General features: G+C 43.8%; 2 protein-coding genes across 3 annotated transcripts in view; one reads left to right on the top strand and one right to left on the bottom strand.

Annotated features, from left to right (window-relative positions):
• arhgap29a (Rho GTPase activating protein 29a) overlaps window positions 1–10039 on the bottom strand; it is a 44673-nt gene extending 34634 nt beyond the window's left edge. Inside the window, exons 1-2 of the mRNA XM_012815219.3 lie at window positions 9871–10039; window positions 7996–8503 (exon numbers count right to left, since the gene is read on the bottom strand). Coding sequence (XP_012670673.1) covers window positions 7996–8296 — 301 coding nt within the window. The 5' untranslated portion in view covers window positions 8297–8503; window positions 9871–10039. The remainder of the gene's footprint in view (window positions 1–7995; window positions 8504–9870) is intronic.
• A 691-nt stretch (window positions 10040–10730) lies between these two features.
• abcd3a (ATP-binding cassette, sub-family D (ALD), member 3a) lies at window positions 10731–26777 on the top strand. 2 transcript variants are annotated; one of them, XM_012815174.3, is made up of 23 exons: window positions 10731–10892; window positions 11581–11614; window positions 11762–11863; window positions 12713–12801; window positions 13648–13717; window positions 14322–14419; window positions 14730–14853; window positions 14965–15021; window positions 15114–15256; window positions 15451–15520; window positions 15692–15761; window positions 15935–16032; window positions 16356–16447; window positions 17060–17151; window positions 17249–17321; window positions 17422–17485; window positions 17760–17837; window positions 18255–18320; window positions 18581–18670; window positions 18904–19023; window positions 21395–21499; window positions 25223–25279; window positions 25397–26777. In XM_012815174.3, the coding sequence occupies exons 1-23, from the start codon at window positions 10783–10785 to the stop codon at window positions 25472–25474; spliced, it is 1980 nt and encodes a 659-aa protein (XP_012670628.2). In that variant the 5' UTR covers window positions 10731–10782; the 3' UTR covers window positions 25475–26777. The 2 variants fall into 2 exon arrangements, with proteins under 2 accessions (XP_012670628.2, XP_012670629.2); XM_012815175.3 differs by lacking the exon at window positions 13648–13717 and adding an exon at window positions 12937–13006.
• Window positions 26778–26920: the final 143 nt, after the last annotated feature.

Here is a 26920-nt window from a genome sequence, read left to right as displayed (position 1 = left end):
GGATAAATACCAAAGCCATTTGTCACTTTGTTTTGTTGTAAGACTTCCTATTGGGGCAGTAACCTACTGTACCACCTCCTGAATGGGCCCCACTGATAACCCAGTTAAGGCCTAGTTCTGACAACAAAGACAATTAGGCTAATGTTTTAAATCTCCCCCTTCCTCAGCAGGCAGCTAGCTCATAAAATCTGACTGAGAACTTTATAAGATGTGACCAAGCTAAACGTTCACAAGCCAGGCACTTGTTTTTCCTGCCTTCGGGCAAAAGCCAAGGGTGCAACCAGATCTTCAAAGGCTGAGAGTGAACCAAAGGGCGAGTCGAGGCGGCTAGGCTAATTTACAGTGACTTAAAATACAGAACTGCTTCAAGTGGCCCATAAAAGGTGGTTGTTTTCTTTTTTCCTTTCTTCTTCTTTCAAAGAATCCATTCCTTACAGTGGATGTGAATTCTAAAAGGCGAGACGGATAAACAGAGTTACATTACAGCCAGTTCAGATCTGTATAGCACAGGGGAAAAAGGAAGGTAATTTTAGGGTCCCCATTTCACTAGGGGTGATTTCAACCACAAATCACGTAAACAGTATTTAGGTTTTCTCAAAGGACCAGTGGCAGACTTCGTTTCACACAAAGCTCTGGTATCTCACAAGGATGACTGAGGGAGGGCTGCTGTGATGGTAGAGGTCTTTTTTTTCCCTTTCTTGCTCCCTGTCCAACTCTGTCTTCTGTCTCTCTTACTCTCCCACACACTCATGTTGTGGCTGAGTCGTTACTCTCTCATGTTGTACAAGTCCTGCTTGCTAAAATAACTCCAGTGGACTTTAACTCACTGTGGTCCGCCGCAGTCAAGAGGGCTATTTATTTAAGTCTCTAAGCTACGACAGCAGAGAATGGCCACTGTGTCTCTTCACTCTGAAGAATCACATGGGAAGGCAGAATATAGCCCTTCCCAAAAACATTCTTGGCACCGTGCAACACATTAGCCAGTGACGTAAGATGCAAAAGCCGGCTTCACTATGCATTGTGCAACACCTGGAGAGCAATACACCACCAACACCAACTCAGTTAAATATTAAATTGGCACTGACATTAATACTGTGAGAACAACCTGCCTGGTTTCACCTTATCGGCTCAGTGTGTGTGAAGCCTCGCAGTGACAAATGACACACTCAGTGCTGCACTTCCTAAACAACAGCATGATTCACACATGCACTGAAGTTACTGCTATTATAATGGAAAGTGTGGACACATTTCTGTGCCTGTCTCTACAATGATCTTTGTTTCCACCGATGTCTGTTCCCAGTCAACACCAGGGAGTCTTGACTCACGCCAATGACACACACATCCCAACAGTTGTTCATTAAGAACCCCCTCACAGTAATATTGTTGCAGTATTAGCAACACAGAGGAGATTCATTCAACAGTTTTACAGGAACCCTTGTGAACTTGCCTGAAGGTTGCTGACAGGGGGGCTTATTGGTACAGCACAATATGCCCCCACCTCATACCTCTTGGCCAAGGTTTCATGGGGGATAGCGTGCTAGTCCACCTCCCACTTAGCCTCCCCAAATCACATTGGAGGCCAGAAAATCACTTTTTTAGCCGATCAGAGACCCCCCCCCCACCCCCAATTGCTGGACAGGTGGAGAGGGGCCCTAATCCACCCCTCCAAGTCCGTCTGTGCACACTGATGTAGCAGCCGGTGGCAGCGACTCTCCAAAAAGCCCTTCAGAGCCACAATTGACCAGCCTCTCCGGAGGTATTCCCAACAATTTTGCCCCGGGGCTGGGGATTAATTTACTTTCCCCACACTCTTTTAAAATGAAGGTCAAATACGAGATGGAATGGAGCGGCAATCTCTCTAACAATACCCCAAGCTCAGGGAGTTAAGTGCGAGAGGGAGCCGGTCTTTGATCGTACATCGACGGTCCCCACCCCCTAACTCCTCACACCCCCCCCATCCCTGTGGTTTTTCAATTGGAGCTTAAAATAGGGCCACACTGCTTGGCATCTGAGTGTGGGAGGGAGGAAAATTCATTTAATTTCGTCAGACAGCATCTGAGTAAAATGTCAGCATCTAGTCTTGGACAAGCCAACATAACATGGGGAGAAGCAGAGCTAAACCAAGCAAGCCTTCTTTGAAAGCTTTTGCAAACAACAGACCCTCAGGGTTTAATCAACCAAGAGTTTACATGAGTGGCAGGTGTTCCATCTCCCACCATCTATATAGCAAATATCATGATACAAAAACGAGCCATTACAATGGAAAACGTCCCAAATAAAAAGACCAACCATCGGAGGCAACACAGGAGAGGAACTCCCTCTCACAGTATGACCACCCTCCAATTGCACCGCATCCCAATCCGTGCCTGAATTTCAAAATCTGAACGGCACAATTTTCCCAAAACACCATTTTCATTTTCAAAACCCATACAGGTATATGATCAATACTTTTCCATTCCTTCTCTTCCTTCCATTGGAGAGCAGATGTATTTTTATAGCATGTCACCTTTGTTTTTTGAACATCATTTTTTAAACAGCATCTAGCAACTGTTGATCTAAGGCACTAAAGCAACAAGTGAGCATTTGTTCTGCAGGAATGCGGAGTATGCGGGAGGGGGAGGGGAGGCGGGATAAAGAGAGTCTCGCAGTGCAGAGAGCAGAGGAGCTTTTTTCCCACCCCTATCAAAATGATTAGCTGTGCCGCTGGTAATGGCCACTGTGGCGAGGGTCAATATTGATACAGTGGTTAAATATGCGCTTGGCTTTGCGCTCGCCTCAAGGTTTTACAGTACGCGCAGTGGGACAACAGGATCGGGGGGGGAAATAGCTGAATAACTGATACAATTTTGTCCCTCTTGGCAGCTAAGAGCAGAAACATTAAGGCCGTCTCAGGAGGACACTGGGAAGGATGAGTAAAAGCGTACTTGGCTCTCACAGCACAGAGAATGGATGGATAACAGACTGTTACGCAACACGATTTAATGATCATGAATCAGCATGGCTGCGTTAACAGCTGTATTAAACATTTTATAGTTTGATCAGCGTTTGATCAGCCTAATCTTCACAGATAAAGAGCATGCTAGTTTGAAGTTGTGGGTGGAGAGAGGTGAAATTATAAGACACCACATCCAAATCCCTTGTCATTCATCATATATAAACACATTTACATTTTGAAAAAAAAAACAATGTGATCTCCTGAACGGAAAATGTTCTTGAAAAGAAAATATCTTCCTTGATAAAACAGATAAATGGCAAGCATACCTGTACGATACCAGCTACCAACAAGTTTCTCATCACAGCCTGCCCATCTTTCCAAAGACAAAAAAATTTAAATGACTAGTGCATTCCATCCATAATGTCGAAAGGAAAATAATTGTGAACATGTCGTGGTTATCCAGAAGTGACTCGATGACTGGTTCAAGATTTGAGGTTTCAAGCCTAGGAAGGCTATGCCTCCTTGGGAGAGAAGAGTTTTCCTTTGCCACGGCCAAATTGTTCCGAGGATCCTACCTGTTGTTTTCATTCCAAAGTGGCTGACACATGCCAGCCATCATGCTGCTCCAGTGAGCAGAAAACTGCCATTGCACGCACATTGTACCAATCAGCACAAACAAAGCCCTAATAACCCTGTAGGACCCAGCCTCAGGAAAATGGCACAAACCCACAGCGGTCCACCTCTCTACAAAATGTCTCTTTAAGGCCAGGGGCAAAGGTCCGTATGGATCATTTCAAATATACTTAAGAGGAACATTGGATGTGCTACAGAAGTCTTTTTCTTTTTTTGTGAGCGAGGGAAAAGGAGGTTAGAGCTAGCAAGAACAGTGGGGCCATTTTGTTTAGCACACTCTGCTTTCAGGCAGCAGACATTTACGTGACATTTACACATGCTTAGAGTCTGGCAGCTGAACAGTTCCCTCCAAACTCACGGGCTACCCTCGGATTTGCTATTCCATTACCATTGGGCAGCCTGCCGAACAAACCCACAACACAATAAAATCTCTCAATCCCACAACAACAATAAAATGAATAGCATGTGATGATATTTTACACAGTTATTAGTTTACCATAAATGCTATATGGAATTAAAATGTCACAAATGTAACACTGACCTGGTGGGCTAATGCGGACCTCAAAATGGCCTGTCGCGACCCTGAGTAGGGCAAGACCCAGAATAATCCAATCCAATTACTGACATGCCTCTAACAAGCAGGCCTTGGACAAGGTCACGACCTCTTTGGGAAATTCCGAAATCCCCCCACATTGTGAAGACATCATTATGGAACTTGTAGTAATCCACAATTATCAGTCCACCGCAGAAACAAGCCAGGGATGTCAGCCAGCGCTTGGCCACCCCGCAATATTTCAAAATAAAACAAAACGAGATCTCAGCAAAGCGGAGAGCGATGCTTCTGAGACCAAATCAGAGAGGCCACCAACACACAATCGCCATTTAAGGTGGTGTTTATAGAAACTGAGACAAGAGAGGGGAAAAAAATAAAACATGTTTAAAAAAAAAAATAACGAATTCCTATTGGAGCTGGTCTCTACCTCTCCCCAAGGGAGCAATCCATGAGGGTCCAGCTATTCTTACATGGGAAAGTGTTCTCCCAGCCAAGGCTGGAGGCTCAAGGCGGCCAGGCTCCCTCGACTACAAGGCCCAGTCTACAGCAGATACTTCAGACAAAGGCTGTCGGCCTCACATCATTGAACGTGAATACACCAACTGTTTTCGAGTGACAAGACCATCACACCCCCCACCCCCACCCCCACCCCACAACAGACACACTCAACCAGACACATACACAACTCGCACAGAAACAACTACCCCCCCCCCCCCACACACACACACACACACACACGAAATGCTGTTTGCTTGGAAGAAGTTTGTGGAAAAGAAAGAGCCAGGCTGTTACTTGCCTTATTTTGCCTGAATGGCCTTGAGGGCAAAATGAAAAGGGGCGCTCGCCTCGGGGATGCATCGCTGAGACAATAAAGTCATAAATTGGAAGGGATTTAAATCACTTTCAATCACACCATAGCCAGTGATTCACAACAGCCTTTTCTCTTCTGCACCGTTTGAGCCCCACCCACCTAACTGCCACCAATGGCACTTTGAAGATGTGCACTGACCCGTGACCCACATCATCCAGATATGATCACTCGCATGGAGGCTAGTTCATTTCCTCAATGCAACATGTGCCATGCATCTTTGAGGCTGACCCCCAAACCCCCAAAAAGACTTAATTGAGAAATTAAAACTATTGAGTACCACAACCATTATGCAGACAGGAAAAGACTGATATTGGGGAAAAAAGATAGAGACTGAAAAAAGAAACAGTTGGAATGAAATACAGGATGATTCAGCTATAACACTAATAATAATCTCAAACCCAAACATTGAATTTGTTTATCTTGCTGATAGGGCAAAACCAGCTCCTCTGTCTCTATCACTCTATCGGTCTGTCTCTCCCTTTCTTTTTGTGTCCCAAAAATCTACCTGTTCAGTTTCCCTCTGGCCAATTAGCTTACTCTCCTCAAAATTGCCCTTTCCGGCATTTAGACTAAATTCACTCCATTAGAGGCGTTATCGCTCGGTCCTATCACAGGTTACAGTTTCACAGTGTTTGTTTACATAATTGACTGTCGACTGATTCACCACCACTGTTGTACAGAGGCCACATTCAAAATCTCTGTATAACGTGGTCATTCTCAAAACTGAACATTCAAGACTGACATTTGGCACTTGCAGGCACAGAGCGCGACCCACATCTGGCCCCCTTCTGGGGGCATTGAAGTGCATCCACTACAAAAAAAGCTTTTTTGAGTGTCTTGGCACGATAAATCAAGGCACCAGTGCATTTCCAGAGCGAGGACCAGCCACAAATCTGAGGTATGACAACAATGCAGTGCTGTCACAAACCTGCTTGCATGAGCATGCCAAAAGCCCTCACAGTATTGTTTCATGGACAGCGTGGGCGCACAATAAATAATAGCAATGAACTCTGGGAATCTGTTTTCTCTGACACAGAGCGTTGGCGTTGGTGTGGGTGTGACTTCTGAGAACCTGGGGATGTAATAGTAACCCCCCCCCCCACCCCTCACCCTTCTAAGAAAAATTAGAGGACCGGTCACACAGAATCAGCTCTCCAAACTGCAGCCACGGCTGGCTAAGGTCAAGCACCCTGGCTGACCCTCTTTAACAAAAGCTGAGATTCCTACGAACGTGGGACTACATGGCACAGCTCTCACAGGAAAAGAGACTCGGAGGGCTGGGGGGTTGTGGTGGAAGAGAGGCTGGCTTCGAGAGGCTCCGGCCCCCATTCAAGATACTCTCAGACTGGCCGAGGGATTAATCCAGACTGGGCCCGAGCCAAGACGACCCAAACGGGACCGGGGGCAGGAATGCAATAATCACACACGCAAGAGCCGCCGCCCCGTTGATCTGCACTTATTCCCTCCATTCTACAAAAAAAAAAAAAAAAACCTTTCTCCAATGCTTCAGAAATGTTTGGGTCGAGATTATCAAGGGAGGGGGAGTGAGAGGCAAAGGGTTGAAAAGGCCATTTAATTAAGAGACAGCGTAGTATTATTTTGTGGGACTATGGTGAAGTAGGGCCCCACTAAACGGCACCTCTCCTGAACTGAGACCTCAAGGGGTGGCGAAAGTGAGGGGCGATTCTCTCCTAGACAATCTTCTTTAAATCTTTTTATTTTGCTTCAAAGACAAATGGCCCCTTCAACTGCCCACACAAAAAAACTGTAACGTTTTATAATCTCAAAAGAGCCCTGACATGGAGGCAATGATGGAAGTGAGGGAGTGGTGAGTGGGAAGAAGGGAGAGAAAATGAACGAGCGAGAGAAAGAGAGAGAGAGAGGTTAAGAGGTTACTGTTTTTCGTTCTCTAAAACCCCAGTGCCCCAAATCTCTCTCGCAGCATCTCCCCTCACCCCCTCTCCTCCAAACTAGGCTCTGGAGGAGGGGACACAATGCACTCGGCCTCCCTCGTCCCCAGCTACAGGCAGAATACCTCTGAGGGGTGTTTCCCCAGGGCACCCAACATAGGCCTCTCCAAGGCGGATGTTTAACAACATGCAAAGAACCGTAACAGCTGAAGAATAAAATGTTTATTACGTTTTTACTGTGACTTTCCTGCTCTTTAATATAGTTGGGGCTGAGTTAGTTGGGAGTTTGCAGCTCAGATACAGCGGTCGGATCAGAGCAATTAATTTAGTGAGGGTTACACACTGTTCATCCAAACCCTGCTGCTGTCAACAAGAGCATTCTGACTGCCTAGGGATCTAAGAAAAACTAAACAAAATCACAATAAAGACCAGGAATGTGAGAGGTGAAGCTCAAAAACAAGGCCACCTGACGTGGACTCTCATCCCGCCCCCACACCTCAAGCCTGTGTTATGTTAACACACACTACATTGCACACTGCACATTGCACATCCACTTTTGCACTCCTGCCCTGCTTTTTGTATTGTAGTACTTATTGTGTTTGTGTAGTACTTACTGTGTTTTTATGTTTTATGTTATGTGTAGTACTTACTGTGTTTGTATGTTTTTATGTTTACTGTATGCACCTATACATCAGAACAAATTCCAGGTAGGTGTAAACCTACTTGGCAATAAATACTATTCTGATTCTGATTCTGATTCTGAAAAACAAATCTGTTCAATCCTGCACAGGTCGGAGAAAAAAGAGAGAGAAACAGGAGCACTGGCCATCCCACTCGCTGGACAGATAGATAAAGAGAGGTAAGTGACCGCACAGCCAAGGACAATCCAGCATGGCTGATAAAGCAAAACGTTTGAAAGACAGCAAAGCCTGCTTCTGGCAAGCTTCTGTTTTAAAAGTGGCAGCTCTCACCAAAACACTTGGGCCTAACTTCCATTTATTTTTTTTGTGCACTGACTGTTCCCAGGGGGATGAGGGTGCACCAGTATTACCACACAGCTCGACTTCTTTCATCACCTTCCAGGGCTGCTTACCTTTGGAGTTGAAAGCCTCCTTGAGTTGGAGAAGCACGTCTGCGAAGTGCCTCACGTCGTTGACCAGCTGCATGATGTAGTCGGAGTCGGTCGGTGCCGCGTCTACGCTGTCGGAGCCCGAGCTGACGGAGCTCAGCGAGCTGCTTTTGGCCGTGCAGCCCCAGGTGCCTGAAGTAGTGCCCGAGGAGGATGAGGAGGAGATGGTGGTGGTGCCCGTCGGCAGGGGGAAGAAGTGGGAGTTGGAGAGGCGTGCGATGCCAAGGGAGCGCTTGTTCCCACCAGCGCTGCTCTGCCGCAACATCCCAGCCGCAGCCAGTGTGCCCAGCAATGGGGAGGGGGGAGTGGGGAGAAGAGGAGGAGAGCTCCTCTCCTCTCTCACTCACTCACTCACTGTCTCTGTCTTTCCTCTGTGCCGTCTCTGACACTTTCTGTCTTGCTCTCCTCCCGCGATCCTGAATCCTCTCTTCGCTCCCAAACCACGCAAGGCCTCACAAAACAGAACAGGGTCCTGTGCACGCACACACATGCACACACAAACAAACAAACACATACACACAAACAAACAAACACATACACACATCCTGTTAGTGACCCTTTGAAATAAAAGCGCCTCAGAGCTTAGCACACGTCAAACTGAGCTGATGTCCCACATTGCAAAACCTCATGCAGCAGGGGTGAACACATGCACCCCATATGCCACTGTGATCTCCCTGCCACACACGCAAGCATTGAATGGTAGCCATGGCACCAGATGTAACCGCACACGCAGATGTTCCTATAAACCAAACTGAATTTCAGCTTTCCTTGGGCTTTGTAAGGCCTTGCCCCCACAACACAAATGACAGAGTGCACTGATGAAACACAAAGGACGACATGTAGCCTGTCTATTCTGGGACAGTAAGGTCTCAGTAACAAGGAAGCTAGGCCACTGAGAGGCCCCTGTCTGGTGATGGTAGGACACATAATGAATGCCTTGGAGAGCTGCTCTTTCAGGCAGTAGTGGAGGGGGAAGACAGATGATGGAGCACATAGCCTATCATCTCACCATCATAGCCCAGACTATACTGCACCATCTTGCTATGGGTGTGTGTGTGTGTGTGTGTTCCTTCTACTTACATTGTTATAGGAGACCTTAGCGGAGACCTGCATGCAACACAGACACACCAGTGCTCTATTTTTCAGTGTCACACGCTTTGATCACACGCACACTCTCCTACAAAACACCCAGCATACACCATGCATCGTACACACACACACACACACAGTCACATGTACTCTTTAAAAAAGTGTGCTTTGCAAATATCACACTACGTTGTCTAAACTGTGAGATTTACTACCTTTTCAAACATGCCCCGAGGGAATAATCTTGTCTGAGAAATGAGGAATACTAATTCTAATCAGTTCAGCTTTACGAATATGCTCAATACCGCGTACTTTCATGTATTTACACATTTATTTATTTGCCATATGTTTCCAGTTTGGTTGCAAGTGGATTTATATTCAAGAATCTGAAATATGCTCGTTCGTGACCACACCATATAAACACGCTCTGACACGGTTTTGCTTTGCAGTGTGAGGAGTGATAACAAGCCAAGTTATTCTAGTTATGTGGTACCCTTCTAATTACTCTAGTTATGTGTGACCACTCTATCTCTCCACCACAACAATCTAGTATCGCTGTAAGTTAGACTGTGTTCAAAAACTCTGTAGCCTATATACACAGCGAAATAGAAGCAAATAAAGACCATTTAAATTGTTCAGGACCGATGAAACGTTACATTTTACTGAAATAGAGCCAACAAATGTATCAGTCGTTTATCGTAAACGAATCAAAGATTCGAAATGTATCATTTAAAGTGACAGCTAAATACTCACCCAATATGTTATCTGGAGTCATCGTAAACTGTAAAGTTCCGATTTCAATTCTTCTCAATGACTTTTATCCTATTTTGCAAACTATTCCAGTGCCGCTCTCTCGCATCTGTGGGTCCGTTTGTCACCGCTATTTGCTCCCAGTTGAAATTTTGGGAGCGCGGTGCAATCTCTATCTACAAATACCCCCTCAGGTCATGTGACAACATGTAGAACTTTTGGTTGGCTATGCGTGGATTAAGAGGGCGGGTTAGTGGTCTCCTCCCCCTAACAACAGGTGTTCTGTCTGTTGACATGTCTGTGTGTTTAAGATAGGACAAAAGGAGGACGATGTATAGGTGTTTACGATCCGAAAGGCAGAATGCAAATGCTTCTTATTAGATAGACATTATATCAAAGTTTTAGGTTACCTCTCAGCGTTGGTAACATGCCCCCACATTGTCCCACACAAACGTATTACTCCTCCCGCATTTGGTCTGGTCACCCTAAACCCAATACGAAATCTCAACATTGAAGAACATTGATTCAGCGACATAAAATCATCTATCCCATTTGTAAGACCTCTGGTCCATCTAGTGGGCAAAGCACGCAGGCACTGTTTGAATACTCTCCATCTATCCGTAAAGATTTGCACACATTAGCACCCCCTATATTTCAGAGGTTGTTTAAATTAAAGTTTGTAAGTTTAGATTTCTATATCGGAATTGTTCACATTGCTATAGTACTTTCCAATACATTTCAATCCATGGGTTGAACGCACACCTAAGCTATGAGACAGGTGTGCGCATCTCTGCTTAACTCCCCTGCGCGCGGGGCGTCTTTTTTACGCAAATCGGCGTGTATCAGTTGTCCTTTCCCCACCCAACTACCCGACATGCACATTGCAATCACTGACCGGCTCGCACTGTAGGAAACATGGCGGCCGTCAGTAAATATCTGACAGCGAGAAACTCCTCCATAGCGGGCGGTGTGCTTCTGGTTTTGTATATCATCAAGCAAAGAAGAAGGTCAGCGAAGTTGAACGGGTATGTCCCTGTGCAGAAGGAGTGGGAAAGTTTAATCAGTGTGGTATAAGCCTGTACTGGTGGAACGCAAGGATACGGGTGTCACAGTTACACAGGGCTAGCTGTCCGGCTAACATTAGCAGAGTGTGTCTTTAGCTCAGTTGCTAGCCAGTGGTCCCCTAGCAAGAAATGACAGTTTCAGAACTGTCAAATTGTGAGAATAGTGATATTGTATGGATGTAGACGGAAAAGTACTTAATGTGCAAAGTCTATCGTAAATGTCTTTCTTCCGCACAACGTGAAACAATTGAAACCAGCAAATTCACGTCCTTGACACTTAATTTTTTTTCTCACTGGTCATTTCAGGTTGGTAACGTTAGCTAGCTGGAAACAATGGGTGCTTTTATGCCCTCGTGAAACATGCTAATCGTAAGAGTTTCAATACTTTTGTTAACAGTAGCTGACAAAGTTGATAATGTCTTTGGCGTACTCCCACGACCTTTCAGTACTTAAAAAGTAGCAGCCATTGCCTTTTGATTTGCAGGTTATGTCAAGTTACTTTTCTAGTCAGCAACGTTACGATCATTCATTAAACATGTGCCTTACATAACTAGTGATTTGGAAATCCACTTATATATCTATCCTTCACTTTTTAAAAGTCCAATTAATCATGTCAACCTAAGCAACACCGTCTTTGTTGATTTTACAGAAAGAAAGCCGGTTCAGAACTATTGAGCAATGAGGTAAGTGGCCCTACCACAACTGTTTGCAGTGATTTTACTTAAGGTTTTGTAAAGTAAAATAGTGAAACATTTCTCAAAGCTGAGTTGATCATTGTTTTTCAGCTTTGCATGAACGTAAATATGTGTGCAATTAAATGTATTCTGTAGCAGAAAGAGGCCAAAAAAGACCGAGCTGCTGTGGACAAGGTGTTCTTCCTACGCATCTGTCGCCTCCTCAGGGTCATGGTGCCTCGATTTTTCTGCAAAGAGGTGGGTATCACCCCTTCAGTCTCAGTTGGATCATGCTGGATCCGCATGGGAATTTAAAGTCTCAGATCAGTGTCTTGATTTAATGTTCCAGAAGAGAAGATGGTCTGCCTTCAGATAGCTGGATTATAGGCTATCCTTTAATTAACACACAAACAAATATGTGAAAGTAGTTGGTAGGCTATATAAGGGCAGATTTCAGTAGCTGTACATCAAATGATGTCCTGCAGTGCTTTTATATAAGCAGTGACAAATAATAATACCGAGATCATTTCAGCTTGAAGTTGTTTAAGTGTGGGGTCAAAACTTTGGCAAAGCATGGTAGGCCCCCTGATATTTTGACATAACTATCTGTGTTGACCTTGAAGTAATTAAGTGTCGCTTGGCATTGACCTATTGTTGTGAGTTCATAGTATGATCATTGCATCACCTTGCAAACTTTTCCTTATCTGACTGGTGCAAAGCCAGCATCCATAAAGATAATTATTACATCACTGAGGGTTTTTTATTTCATCAAATGCATTCTGTTATAGTTAAGTACACTTTGTTTAATGCTCTGCCAATGTTTGTATGGGAAGATATGTTTTGCCATATTGGGGTGGATCAGTGCCAGAATTCTCAACGTGCCTGGGTACATATTGAAAGCTCAAGGTTGCAGTGACATCAGTTAATGATAAGGTTTTATCTTGCCATTCACCGGGGCCTATCATTGCAGTTTATCAACAAAATGGGTCTAGTAATATCACAGTTTTCCCCATGTCATATATATTTCACCATTATTTTTTTTAATTCAATGTATAGTTGCCATTCAATGTTTTTTGTACTAATCTCAGTTTCCATCTGTTTTCACAGACCGGATATTTGCTACTAATTGCGGCGATGCTGGTGGCACGAACCTACTGCGACGTCTGGATGATCGAGAATGGCACCATGATTGAAAGGTTGGAGCCGGGAACACCTCTTCCTCCCTCAAAAATGCATATTCTGTCGCAGCGTGTTTGGTTGTGGTGGTGGTGGTCGGAGCATTGTAATTGGATTCTATCCATGTTGACTGGTTGCCTTCTAATCTTCCACAGTGGTATCATTAGCAGAGATATCAATCTATTCAAGAAGCACTTTTTTTCCTACGTGGCTGTCATACCAGGGGTAATTGTTCTGCAAGAGTGTGATGTTAACTGCAATGAGAGACCACTGTAACTAATATGCCTGTACTGTTTGTGCCCCATTACCTAGTCCCCCTGCAGGCATGCTTGTCTAATAACTGGATTTGTGTTTTGGAAGCGTCTATGATCAGTTGAGCTCTAACCAGCGCAACAGACCATCTATGAGGCAGCCATATTCTTTGAGAGCCAGAGTGTGTGCGAGTGTCCCTCTCTTGTGGTTGTCACCTTAGGTCTGGAGGGCTGGCACCATTTCTGACTGGTCCCTTTCCCTCTATTTCGTCAGTTTAGAAAGGGGTCCAACGAAAGCTCAACACACATTATGACTCTCTAAGATCATGGTTCCTCCCCCCTTGACCTCTACAGCAAATAATCTTAACAACCCATATGTTTTTATCATTAACTAGTTCAGACCTCCTCGGCCAAGTCCAAGTAAAAGTGTATTGAATGTTCGGTGCATTTAATATATTTGTGCACGTCTTGAACACCCCTGGAGAAGTCCACTAGTGTGTAGCTTAGTTCTGCTTTGGTTCCACATGTTGACTGACCAGTGTTGTTATTGTTTTCTGTGGTGTGTGTGTGTGTGTGTGTGTGTGTGTGTGTGTGTGTGCATGTTGTGGTTTGCAGTGCAATTATTGGTCGCTCCCCAAAAGATTTCCAGACGTACTTGCTGAGATTTATCAAATTCATGCCAGGCGTAAGTGTGCCTATTTTTTCTCAGAACGTCTCAGCATGACCTGTCACTGTGGACATAGTCATTTATGTTAAGATTTGATGCTGACAGTATTCACAGCATATCAGTGCTGGTCTCAGACTGAGGGGATTTGGAGTTTAGCGCCAGAGGAGCTCTGAGATACATTTACATTTGTAGAGTCTGTCATAAGAACTAACTTCATGCAGTATCCTCTCTACCCAAGTTCATTTTGTTCATTATATTAACTTCATATGCTTAGTGTCTGTTGACTAATATTGTTGTGGTAACATAGCTGATAATGGCAATTAATTACTACAGTACTGAGTATTGAGTTGTGTATGAATTGTAAACAATATTGTCCCCCTACATTTGTCATCCAGTTTTGCCAGGTTCTGTTTAAGCCTATTTAAACTGATGTTTCATCTGCAGAATAATTAACAATAAATAGTATAGGATGTATGTTAGCCTAGATTTTGGAAAAAAAAAGATCATCCTGTTGAAGAGTTTGTATGTACATCTGAATAGGACTGACAGGTAGAGCAAGGTCTGCTGTCTGGGGCTTTTGAGTTATGAAAAGCATATGTCTGGTTGTTCCTGCCCTCTTCAGATTGCCTTAGTGAATAACTTCCTGAAGCTGGGCCTGAATGAGCTGAAGCTGTGCTTCCGTGTGCGACTGACCAAGCACCTCTACGACCAGTACCTGACGTAAGACTGCCTGTGCTGGAGTTGTAGTCCCACACTATATCAGCACGTCACTGCTTCACTGCATTACTTCATCACCAACCCCAGCAAAACACTTAGCTCCTCCTCCCTCATTGGCAACACATTTCACATACTTTCCCAAAGGATTAGATGAATTGCTGAAATAGAATAGAAATGAAATAGATCATAGGTCATAGAGTAAACACTAAACTCAGCCCTTAGAACATGTGATATAGAGCAGTTGGATACAACCTGGACATTTATTATACAGATATATTCTTTACTAGGCTTTAATTCTGTGTCTGATTTTCAGAGGGTACACCTACTATAAAATGGGCAATCTGGACAACCGCATCGCAAATGCTGACCAGTTACTGACTCAGGATGTTGAGAAGTTCTGCAACAGTATGGTGGACCTCTACTCTAATCTCAGCAAGGTATAAGCATGAACAAAGTTACAAAGTGTCACAGTACAATTGATATTTTCAACTTACAAAAAAAGTATTTAGGAACTAAATGTAATCAAATTTTTTCCACCATTCCTTTAGCCCCTCCTGGACATCTGCTTGTACATCTTCAAGCTGGCAAGTGCCATTGGAGTCCAGGTAATCTGAGATAAATATCTCCATTCCAAGCTTAATGTGTCTAGCCATTGCTACCAGCCATTGACAGGAAGTGATGTCATCTCTGAGCGCAGGGCCCGGCGAGCATGATGGCTTACCTGCTGATCTCGGGTCTCTTCCTGACGCGGCTGAGGCGGCCCATTGGCAAGATGACCGTGATGGAGCAGCGCTATGAGGGCGAGTACCGATACGTCAACTCTCGGCTTATCACCAATAGGTAAGGAATTAAACTCTGTTTTGGATCTGGTGCTCTGTTTTCCTCAGGACCATCAGTTAAGATCACCAGATCACCTCATGGTGGATGGCGAGATCATGAGTTGCTCATCGTTACTACTGTGTTGTACCTGTCGACGACAAAGTGATAATCTGTTTTTTTAACATTTTAATCTGCTCAATATTTGTTCTTCACAGTGAGGAGATTGCCTTTTACAACGGAAACGTCAGGGAGAAAGATACTATCTACTCCACCTTCCAGAAACTGGTAAGCAAGAGCATCTTTCTTGATCGTGAGTTAGAGTTGGTATAACACTAACTAATCATTGTGTTCTGAAGTCAGAGATTGGACAACATTTCAGTACAAGTGTTTTAATTTACTACACATTCAATAAATACTTCTCTTCAGATGATGTAATTCTGCTTTTTTGCTCCATAGGTCAATCACATGCACAATTTCATCGTCTTCCGTTTCACAATGGGCTTTGTGGACAGCATCATTGCCAAATGTAAGAACGGGCTGCTTTTAGACATGGAGGCTTGTGTGAAATGATGTACCATTTACATGAAGACAAGTTCTAAACAGTCATACGGAGATTGGCCACAGCAATTAGCACCTTAATATCACCGCAGTGTGAAGATGGTGTTTGACGCGGTGTTCGTGTGTCTCTCCCGCTTGCAGACATTGCAACAGTGGTGGGCTACCTGGTGGTCAGCCGGCCCTTCCTAACCCTGTCCCACCCACGGCACCTACACAGCACACACGCCGAGCTGCTGGAGGTGAGAGCAGCATACTGAGAGAAAAAAGTCTTTAGAAATACTCACGTACCTGTGGAGGCTTCAGGGATTCGTTTTCTATGCAATATCAGCTTTTGCCACAGCACAGGTCATCTAGCCGCACATTCCCTTACATAGATAAATAGATATATAGAACATACACTTATGCCTAAACAGTACATAGGAGGACTGTAATGACTATACACCCATGGGTATATTGAGGCTGTTTGAAGACATGTTGGATTTTAAGTGTGTTCAAAAACTCTTGACATTGGAAGACTGCCCCTCTGAACCCCCTGTCTCCTCTGTGTGGTGGTCTCCCATAGGACTACTACCAGAGCGGGCGAATGCTGCTGCGCATGTCCCAGGCTCTAGGCAGGATCGTGCTGGCAGGCCGTGATATGAGCAGACTCTCAGGGTGAGTCACACTCCTCTCTACGGAAATGCTCTGTTCTGAACGTTTAGTAAGGAGCAATATGATTGAGTGAGATGGCAAAAAGAGATCCTTTGCAAAAATGGCAGGAAGCATACTTCATGTATTTGATAAATTAGACATTTATGATGTATAGTGCATTCAGAAAGTATTCAGACCCCTTAACTTTTTTCACATTTTGTCATGTTAATGTTTTTCCGCCTCATCAATCTATGCTCAACACACCTTAATTACAAAGATTCCTGTTCTTCTTTTTTACGTAATCTCTCCAAGCAGCCTGTCCATCCATCCATTTATCTACCTGCCCACCCATTTATTTTCTCACCATACGCAGTCTCACCCATCCAGCAATCCGTCCAGTTCTTGACATGTTTGTTCATCCACACACTTTCCATCGAGCAATCTGTCCATCCTGTCATCAGTCTGTCATTCGTCCCTTCATCCTCCCATCCTTTCGTTTTCCCACTCAGCTAGCAATCTTCCCATCAGTTCATCCCTTGAGTAGTATCTAGCGATCATCAGGTCTGTCACGGTATCCTTTTGTGCCTGACTCATGGGATATTAACCCCGATGCACATCTGCTTCTGCCCACTCTAGGTTCACATCCCGCATCACAGAACTCATGAAGGTTCTCAAAGAGCTGAACTCTGGGCGATACGAGCGTACAATGGTGACGCAGCTAGACAAAGGTAAACCTCGAATATTGAATTTGATTGTAGAATGCAAGTTTGTGTTGTTGTTTTTGTTGTCAGTGTAGTATTCAGTATTGTTTGTATTTACGCTCAGGTGCTGATGCTGCGGAAAAGCTTACGTTAATCCCTGGAAACGGCCGAATCATCAACACCGATCACATCATCAAGTATGCACACATGAGCTCTTGGCTATCGCTTCTTTAATTACATGGTGCTATTACCATCGCCTGCCATGATACAAGACTGAGCTGAGTCATCTCTTTGCAGGTTTGACCACACCCCCTTAGTGACGCCTAATGGGGACATGCTGATTAAAGACCTGAACTTTGAGGTAAGGCTTAGCACCTGCCCGGCTTCACACACCACTGCAGTGGAATGCAGAGGCTTGAAGCCATCAGTGCTGTCTGGATTGCCAGTTCTCTCTCTGAATAACCTCCCATTAAGTACATCTAAGGTTCAGATCTAGATTATTTTTTTATTTTTTTTACATGGAGGTCATTCAACTTGATTTTGCCCATCACTGTGCAAATACATTATGATCTCAAAGTTCAAATGACTGCTTTGGGTGTCATCATTTTGTGTATGTGTGTCTTCTTTCCTAAAAGGTTCAGTCTGGCACCAATGTTTTGGTGTGCGGGCCCAACGGCTGTGGAAAGAGCTCCCTGTTCCGTGTCTTGGGAGAGGTGAGTGGCCTGTGACCTTTGTGTTGAAAGACTTCTGGGCTCACCTCAAGAGCACAGCTGTTTTACAGGCATTACTGAAGCCTTTCTTCCCTCAATATCCCTGTTCAGATAGCAATGAAATCAACAGACACAGTAGGTTATCAAACATACTGTTATAAGACTTGCCATATTTGTTGGCCAAGTTCAGTGTCATCCATGTGATAAAATCATCTAATCCTTAAGAACTGAAGACCAGAAAGAATGGAAAATTGTACTTTTTCCTCTCTTGACTCCCCTCTTCATGTGGTTGTGTTCAGACAATCCATCTATTTTGATGGACATCATATTTAACACATACAGTATATTATATCATGCAAGCCATTGTATTTACACCATTGAAATGTAACTGATTGTGGATGTTGGTCATCTGTCCACTAGCTTTGGCCTCTGTTTGGGGGCTGCTTGACCAAACCAGAGAGGGGGAAACTTTTCTATGTCCCACAGGTGAGATTCAGCACCTGTCAGCGCATAATGAGTTCTGTGAATCATTCTAAATATGATTAGTACTTTTTATTTGTTTTTTTTATCAAATATTTATTTTTCTTTTCAAGTTTTCAACACAAAAACAAAACACACAAACACAAAAACAAAACACAAAAACACCCCCGTGGTGACCCTTCCTCCCTCCCCCCTAAATATGATTAGTCCTAGATGATTCCATGGACTTGGGTCTGATCTCTGGTGTCTAATTTGTGGTTTCTTAGAGGCCATACATGACGCTGGGCACCCTCAGGGACCAGGTGATCTACCCGGACACCTACGACGACCAGACGAGGAAAGGGATCTCTGATCAGGTACTGGAGCTCACCAGATGCACCATTTAGCTCAGCAAGGAGAACCCACACAAGCAACATGTTGTTGACTGTCTCGTGTATGTTTTTTTTCTCTCACTGCCGTTTCACAAACCTGTCAACCAACATTCTGTCCACTTTGCATTAAAACATGCTTTGTGTGTTTTCACACAAGTTTTTGGTGTGTGTGTGTCTGTGTGTATTTCTCACACATTTCTATGTCTGTGTTTGTGCAGGTGCTGAAGGAGTACCTGGATAACGTCCAGCTGGGACACATCCTGGACAGGGAGGGATCCTGGGACATGGTGCAGGACTGGATGGACGTGCTGAGCGGAGGAGAGAAGCAGAGGATGGCGGTGAGTCATAGTTGCAGCTGCTCTCCTGTCCCATCACGGACTAGACTCCGCTCTCCTGTCCAATCACAGGCTAGACTCAGCTCTCAGCTGCTCTCCTGTCCCATCACAGGCTAGACTCTGCTCTCAACTCTAAGTCTGGCCCCCATTGTAGCAGACCTGCCAACATGTACGCATTTTGCGTACCTGGCACGCATTTTGACATCAAAGTACGCTGGTACGAGTTGATGCTCTAAAAGTACGCAAAACAAAAAATACAAAATAAAAACGGGTTCAACCTCCAAAGTGTGTCTGTGTCGAGTCGCCAAGGCGTACATAGGCAGCTGCAGAAGAGCAAGAAGCAGAAGAGGAGTTTGACCAATCACAGACCCCCTGCCGTTACTATCGTTACTATCCTCTGTATGACCCTCGAAATCAGAAAGTACTAGGTTACTCTGCAGTCAGTAGAATCAACCGCTGTTTTTGTCTCAGTTAGTGATTTTTCATTCATACTTACCTAACTCTCCCTTCTCGCCAACATCTGAAGTGAGGACATTAAACCAAGTTAAAAATCACTGAAAGGTAAACTAACGAGTAATGCAGAGATAAGATGTTAAATTAAATTAATTTAACTTTAGCCCAACGATGTTAACCATGCGGTCTTTATGTTCGCCATCGATTTAAAATGGCAAGTGTCTTGGCTGTGTTACAAATGGTTTGACGTTACGCTTTCTTGGTGTTCTTGATATTACTAATTTCAGACAAACTCTTGTAGTATGCTACCATGGCAGAACCACCGGATAAAATACAAAGATCGCATGCGCCTCAAAAAAATCATTGATAGTCACCGGGAGAGATGGCCATGCCTCCGTTCTTTTCAGACTTCCCCACCATGCTTTCTGCACAGTGTGCAATGTCAATATTGATATCAGTCACCAAGGAGCAACAGGTAACGAACACAGTATGATGCATATTATCAGAGAATCATAGGCCTACCTGTCAAGTGTGAACATGTCCGATGTTCTCAAGTTCATGCTCGAAGTCCGCGACAGCCTTCTACAGTGTCCACACATAGGCCTACGCACAGCTATTGTCATGTCACAGTGTAATAGGCTACAGTACCAGTCAAAAGTTTGGACACACTTTCTCATTTTTTGAGAAGTTTTTTCTTTACTTTTATTATTTTCTACATGGTAGATAACACTTTTTATGTTTAGAACATCATTCCATATGTGTTCTTTCGTAGTTAAAATGTTTTCAGTATTAATCTACAATGTAGAACATAATAAAAGTAAAGAAAACAATTCAAGGTGTGTCCAAACTTTTGACTGGTACTGTATATATTTCTACTAATAATAGCCTAAAAAGCTCTTCCACTGACTAGAATTTAATTAAATGATAAAGAAGCAAACACAGCGCCATCATTTGGTCTTAGCAGTTGTCTAGTCCTGGTATCACATCATGTCATTGGGCTTGCATTCAAACGTCAGACGTGGGGAGAAAAAAAAATATGATGAATCATGACACTTATGTCAGGTATGAGGTCGTGTTAAATATGTTAATTAAAAAGAAAAAAATGCAACATGACCATTATTTGAGAAGGTCCTAAGTAGCCTAGAGTGAAATAGCATCCCAGAGGAAATGTAATAGGCCTGCTACGTACTGCTCACTTGTGCAGAGAACGTTTTTATTAGGCTACGAATTTGTTGTCACAGTTATCACTTATAACTGTCATCACAGTCTTTTTTTTCTTTCATTGGGCCTACTAAAGTGGTTCAGAACTGCATTCTTTTTTAGCTCAGAATGTCGTCTATTGGTTCAAACATGCAACAGCATTATAACTTATAAAATGAAGGCCACAAAATCTTGGACAGGACAACAGAAAAATCATGGGGGTATACTACATTTACAACAGTTCTCTCCCCTGCCGCGCCGCACAAAACCGCCACCCCCACCAGGGGTGGTACTCAAACACATTTTCCAATGTTGGCAGGTCTGTTGTAGTATAACCTGGTCCAAGGGCTGCCTAATTTGGAAGGAAGGCGCCTGTTGACACGCGTTACATAACATGCAGACTGCTTTTACATTATGTTTAATCCGGCATGAAACCTTTTCATGTCTAAGTCTGATACGCTGAGCTCAGCTGAATTGTATCATGGAAAATTCTTTCTTAATTCGTTATTACAGGCAAAAGCTTGTTTCTTCACTGATAAAAACAGCAAACTTTATGTTCATACGTTCTGGATTGACATCACGTATGTCCAGTGAGAGTGGAACAGGCAGTCCTCTAGCATTACAAGATCTCATAGCAGTGTGCATCAGATGATCTTATCCTTAAATTAAAGATGTAACTGGCACATCTGTGTGTGTGTTTGTGCCTGCATCTCAATTACAGATGGCCAGGTTGTTTTACCATAAGCCCCAGTTTGCCATCCTTGATGAGTGCACCAGTGCCGTGAGTGTGGATGTGGAGGACTACATCTACACCCACTGCAGAAAGGTAAGATGCCTTTCTCTCTCTCTCTCTCTCTCTCTCTCTCTCTCTCTCTGTCACACTTTCACTGTTTCTGTCTTCTGACTTGTTCTCTTTAAGGCCCCGTCAGACCATAACGTTCTGGTCAAGGTTCTATGACGTTAGAGGAAACGTTGGTAATCGTCCGTGGTCGCTGGTATAGCGCCAGAAGAGCGTTGTGTGAAAGCTGGTGAACGCTGTAATCGTCAGTAATCGGCGGTGATCGGCGGAGAACGCTGGTCCGAAAATACATTTTTGAACATGCACAAAAGTTCTCATGGAGACCAGCGTTCTTCAACGTTTAATTTAAAAGCTGGAGAACGTTCGTGGAACTTTTTATTAACGTTGCACGCGTTTGGCTATCGTAGTCAGTCGTTGGGTAGGGTAGACTGAGTACAGTTGAGGCACCCGAAATAACTTATGTGCGCAGCAATCCTGAGACGTGATTTTTAGTTTGGACATGCCTACTAATGTCCTCTTTGATCCCGGGAAATTTGAGCACCTAACCCATCTCTCCTACGAAGATATCGGCGAAAGTTTTTTCACCAAGGGAAGATCTTGATTTTATCTTGTCCCTTCTACAATTTATATGTTATTAACCATACGTGATCAACAAACGCAACTTACGCAATGATGCAAACGTTATTCTGTGCACTATAAATCTACATATTCCATGCTATCATGTCATGCAAGGTCATTGCATAATCTAGCGAAAAGCGGAGTGGAGGGTATATATGCTTGCTTGAGCCCAGCATGAAGTAGATGTACTGAACTTGAACATAGCTGAGCACTGTTATAGCTGGTGCTGTTCCATGGCAGATGGATATGATATGAAGACTCTTGTGACATGGACAATGTGTGTGGATGTGTTGATGTTTTCTAATAATAAACATTGAGAAACACAAATTCAGTGTCAAATTTAAATCATTTATTTCAATAACATAAAACCCCAGGAATAACGCCCGTTATTTCGTAAATCACAGTAATAATAACAGTAAATCTATGTCCGAAGACATTGCTAGTGAAAGAGGCTTTGTATTCTTCTTACTTTCAGCAGCATTTATCATCTTCTTACTTGCAACAGCGCTAGTAGCAGAAGCCCCCCTCGCACCTTTTCGTCGTCTTGGCGGCATGATGTTCACTGTTCAGATCAACTGAATCCACTATGATTTTCCAGCCTTTTATACCCGTTTGACCATAAAACCCACACGCCAGCAAAACGCTATTCTGTCATTATTCACACGTTAATCACACACTCAACACGCTCGTCTAAGGTTGACTTATCGTTTGTCGCGCTCCAGTGACACGTCAGCACACGTTTGTTGCGCACCAGTGACACGTCACTTGGTCGCTGTTACACGCTCCTCATGCGTCAGTCCCACGATATTCTTTCGTTAGTCACACGCCAGATGTGTCCACCTCGCCCTAGAACGCTCGAAATTGAACGATTAGAAAGTTCAGAGAACGTTGACCAGAACGTTATGGTGTGACGGGGCCTTTAGCGGTGTCAAAGGGCTGAGGTCACTGCTGGCCTACAGGAAGCGATGACTTGATTCAGCCTTTAACTGCTTATAGAGCAGGGTCCCAGTCTCACTTCTACCTTTAACTGCTTATAGAGCAGGGTCCCAGTCTCACTTCTACCTTTAACTGCTCATACAGCAGGGTCCCAGCCTCACTTCTACCTTATACAGTTTATAGAGCAGGGTCCCAGCCTCACTTCTATCTTTAACTGCTTATAGAGCAGGGTCCCAGCCTCACTTCTACCTTTAACTGCTTATAGAGCAGGGTCCCAGCCTCACTTCTACCTTTAACTGCTTATAGAGCAGGGTCCCAGCCTCACTTCTACCTCTAACTGCTTATAGAGCAGGGTCCCAGCCTCACTTCTACCTTTAACTGCTTATAGAGCAGGGTCCCAGCCTCACTTCTACCACTAGAAGCCCTGCTGCTTTATTTGAGAAGATTTAAGAGTGCTACTTTAACTGACATGCAGAACAAACACAGTGTGTTTCTGACCTATGCTTTCAGATTAAACAAATACATTGCCGATATAACAAGTAGTTTAGTAAGGAGCGACATGATTGAGTGAGATGGCAAAAAGAGCTCCTTTGCAAAAATGGCAGGAAGCATACTTCATGTATTTGATAAATTAGACATTTATGATGTACAGTGCATTCAGAAAGTATTCAGATCCCTTCACGTTTTGTCATGTTATTGTTTTTCCCCTCACCAATCTATGGTCAACACACCTTAATTACAAAGTGAAAACAAGGAAGATCCTTTTTCTGAATCTAACCCTTTACTCAGTACTTAAAGCACCTTCGCAGCGATTACAAACCCTGTACTCCGTACTTAAAGCACCTTTGGCAGCGAGTTCAGCCTTCCTGAGTATGACGCGATTAGCTTTGCAGACCTAGATTCAGGGATTTTCTGCCCATCTTCTCTGCAGATCTATTGGATTCATGTCTGGGCTCTGAGCCACTCAAGGACATTCACAGGGTGGTCCCTGAGCCACTCCTGCATTGTCTTGGCTGTGTGCTCAGAGTCACTGTCCTGTTGGAAGGTTAACCTTCAGCCCAGTCTGAGGTCCTTAGCACTTTGGACCAGGTTTTCCTTAAGGATATCTCTATTCTTTCTCTGTTCAGCTTTCCCTCAACCTTGACCAGTCACCCAGTGCCTTTAGCTGAACAATCCCACAGCATGATGCTACCTTTAGCATGCTTCACTGTGGGGGTGGTATTTGGCAGGTGATGAATCTAGGTGGTGAAGAATCTTGTTTCTCACAGTTGTGAGAGTCCTTTAAATATTTTTAGCAAACTCCAACCAGGCTTTCCTGTCTTTTGCTGAGTTTGGTCGGGCACCAGCTCTAAGAAGAGTCCTGGTTGTTCTAAACCGCATCCATTTAAGAATTATGGAGGCCACTGTGCTCTTGGAAATCTTCAATGCTGCAGGTTTTTTTTTTTTTTTTTATACCTTCCCTAGATCTGTGCCTCGACACAATCCTGTCTCTGAGCTGTGCAGGCAGTTCCTTCCACCTCGTAACTTGGTTTTTGCTCTTATGTATTGTCAGCTGTGAGACTTTATAGACAGGTGTGTGCCTTTCGAAATCATGTCCAATCAATTGAACTTACCACAGGTGGACTCCAATCAAGGTGTAGCAACATCTCCGTGATGGAGAGATATGGGAGGCACCTGAGTTCAATTTCATGTGTTAGAGCAAAGGGTCTGATTACTCGTCAATGGGATATTTTCTAATATCCTCTTTTCACTTTGTCATGGGGTATTGAGTGTAGATTTATGAGAGGCTAAAATAATGTAAACTATTTTAGCATAAGGCTGCAGCATAACAAAATGTGAAAAAGTAAAGAGCTCTGAATACTCCCCTAATGCACTGTACATAGGTGATACTTCAAAGTGCTTGTGTCAGTAGTCTACATGCTTTAGACCGTGGAAATACATGCCATGTGCTATAAGCCCAGGCAATACCTACAGATGCCACACCTGTTTAGTTTTCTCAGTCTGACTTGAATAACTGCACACATTTTCATTTAGATTCTGACACGTGGATATTCAAAGCATTGTAAAACTTTGTAAATGCCTATTCAGCATTTCGCATATACAAATATTTATAAACATTTAGCTCTGCAGCATTTCTTTGTCTCACTTTTATTTTTATTTTTTTCTTCCATCTCTCCTTCTCACTCTCCCCGACAGGTGGGCATTACTTTGTTCACCGTCTCTCACAGGAAGTCCCTTTGGAAGCACCATGAGGTAAGAGCTCTAATGGTCCCCCCAGTGTTGGGGGAAATCCAACACCAGCACTCAGCACTGTACAGGTAGTTCCTCCTGTTGTGTTAACAGACAGTTAACCTCCCTCTGTCCCCACAGTACTTCCTTCACATGGATGGCAGGGGGAGCTACGACTTCAAGCCCATCACTACGGACACCATCGAGTTTGGTTCCTAAAGAGATCGTCCCTCTCACCCTTATTCAAGCCTTGGGTCATGTAGAGACCCAGTAATCCCTCCCCCAACACAGTGTCATACACTTCTTCTAAACAATTCTGTTTGTAATTTTGTTTTTCCCTTTTGATGAAGCTGTATTTATAGATCCGTTATAGTCTAATTATTGAAGGCTTTTTTGTTTTGTTTGGTCTCTGATTGTATGTAATTTGTAATATATCTAGTCAAGTCCAATGATCTGGACTGCCACTCTGTTGTAAAAGACTAATTCCTAATGGTTTGTGTGTAAGTGTGTGAGTGCTTGTGTGTATGTGTGTGTGTATGTGTGTGTGTATGTGTGTCATTATCCCTGTAGTTGTGAACTAAATGATGTCTAATCATTGAGGAGTCAGCCTGTGTAGCCCCTTGCATGGGAACAGGGGGAGCTCTTTGCACAAATGAAATGTACCAGTGATAGGCTGGCGTACTAACAGCGCTTCCAATTATTATTATTACCTTCAGTCGAACCATTCTTCTCAGTGTTGGCAAGATGTGAAGACTAAGTGGCCTTAGTACTTATAGTATTGCCTGATGGTTGGTTGAGAGAAAAAGAAGTGTGGGAGAAGAAGTGTGCTTCCTGCCATCGGACTATGCGTGTAACCTGAGTTGATACCTTATTCACTGCTTGTAGGAATCTTTTAGTGTAACCTTTCTTGAGATGCAGGTGGGGATTGCACTTTTGGGAATCTTTGACTGGCTCACTTGGAAAAGGGGTCTACAAGCGGAAAGGTACTCGGCAAGGTTGGCTGGTGTGTAGCTTAGTACAGTGGTTCCCAAACTGTGGGGCGGTTGCCCTAGGGAGGGAGGGGGTGGGCAGAGTTACAGCAAGGGGGCCTGGGCCGGGGGGGGCGGACCCAGAACACTAAACAACCAACTTCTGATCAAATTAATTATGGCATTGCTCTTACAGCACAGTAGCCTGTAGTTAACCTATTTGGTGTTCTCATTTTCTTAAGGGGGCCTGCCACGAAAAGTTTTGGAACCACTGACTTACTATCTAAAAGCCTTTCATATCCACACACACCATGTAATTAAACACTTGTTGCCTACTTGTATCTGATTGTTTTGTTTCTTTTTTTTCTGAAATGTAACAAATACTGTAAGTGACTTTTAAAAAAGTGAAAGCTGCATTGTATAAAAGCGGTGGGTTTTTATATGAGAACGACTACAGTAGCCTAACAACACTGCATTCACACAGTACATGGACCTGCAGTAAGCTGACCTGTGCATTTTCATTAAAAAACAAAACAAACAAACGTGGAAGATCATTTCCATACTCTGTCTTCTTTTTTAAGCTATGAGTGTATGAGTATCTGTTTGTGTATGTGTGTGTGTGAGAGATGGGCCACTTCATCCTTACAACTAGTTAACCTTTGGCCTCCCTCTAAGCACATCAGTCAGATGGCACGTG

The sequence above is a fragment of the Clupea harengus genome, chromosome 17 (assembly GCF_900700415.2).
Source record: "Clupea harengus chromosome 17, Ch_v2.0.2, whole genome shotgun sequence".
Lineage (NCBI taxonomy): Eukaryota > Metazoa > Chordata > Actinopteri > Clupeiformes > Clupeidae > Clupea > Clupea harengus.
This window is presented reverse-complemented; position numbering and strand designations above follow the sequence as displayed.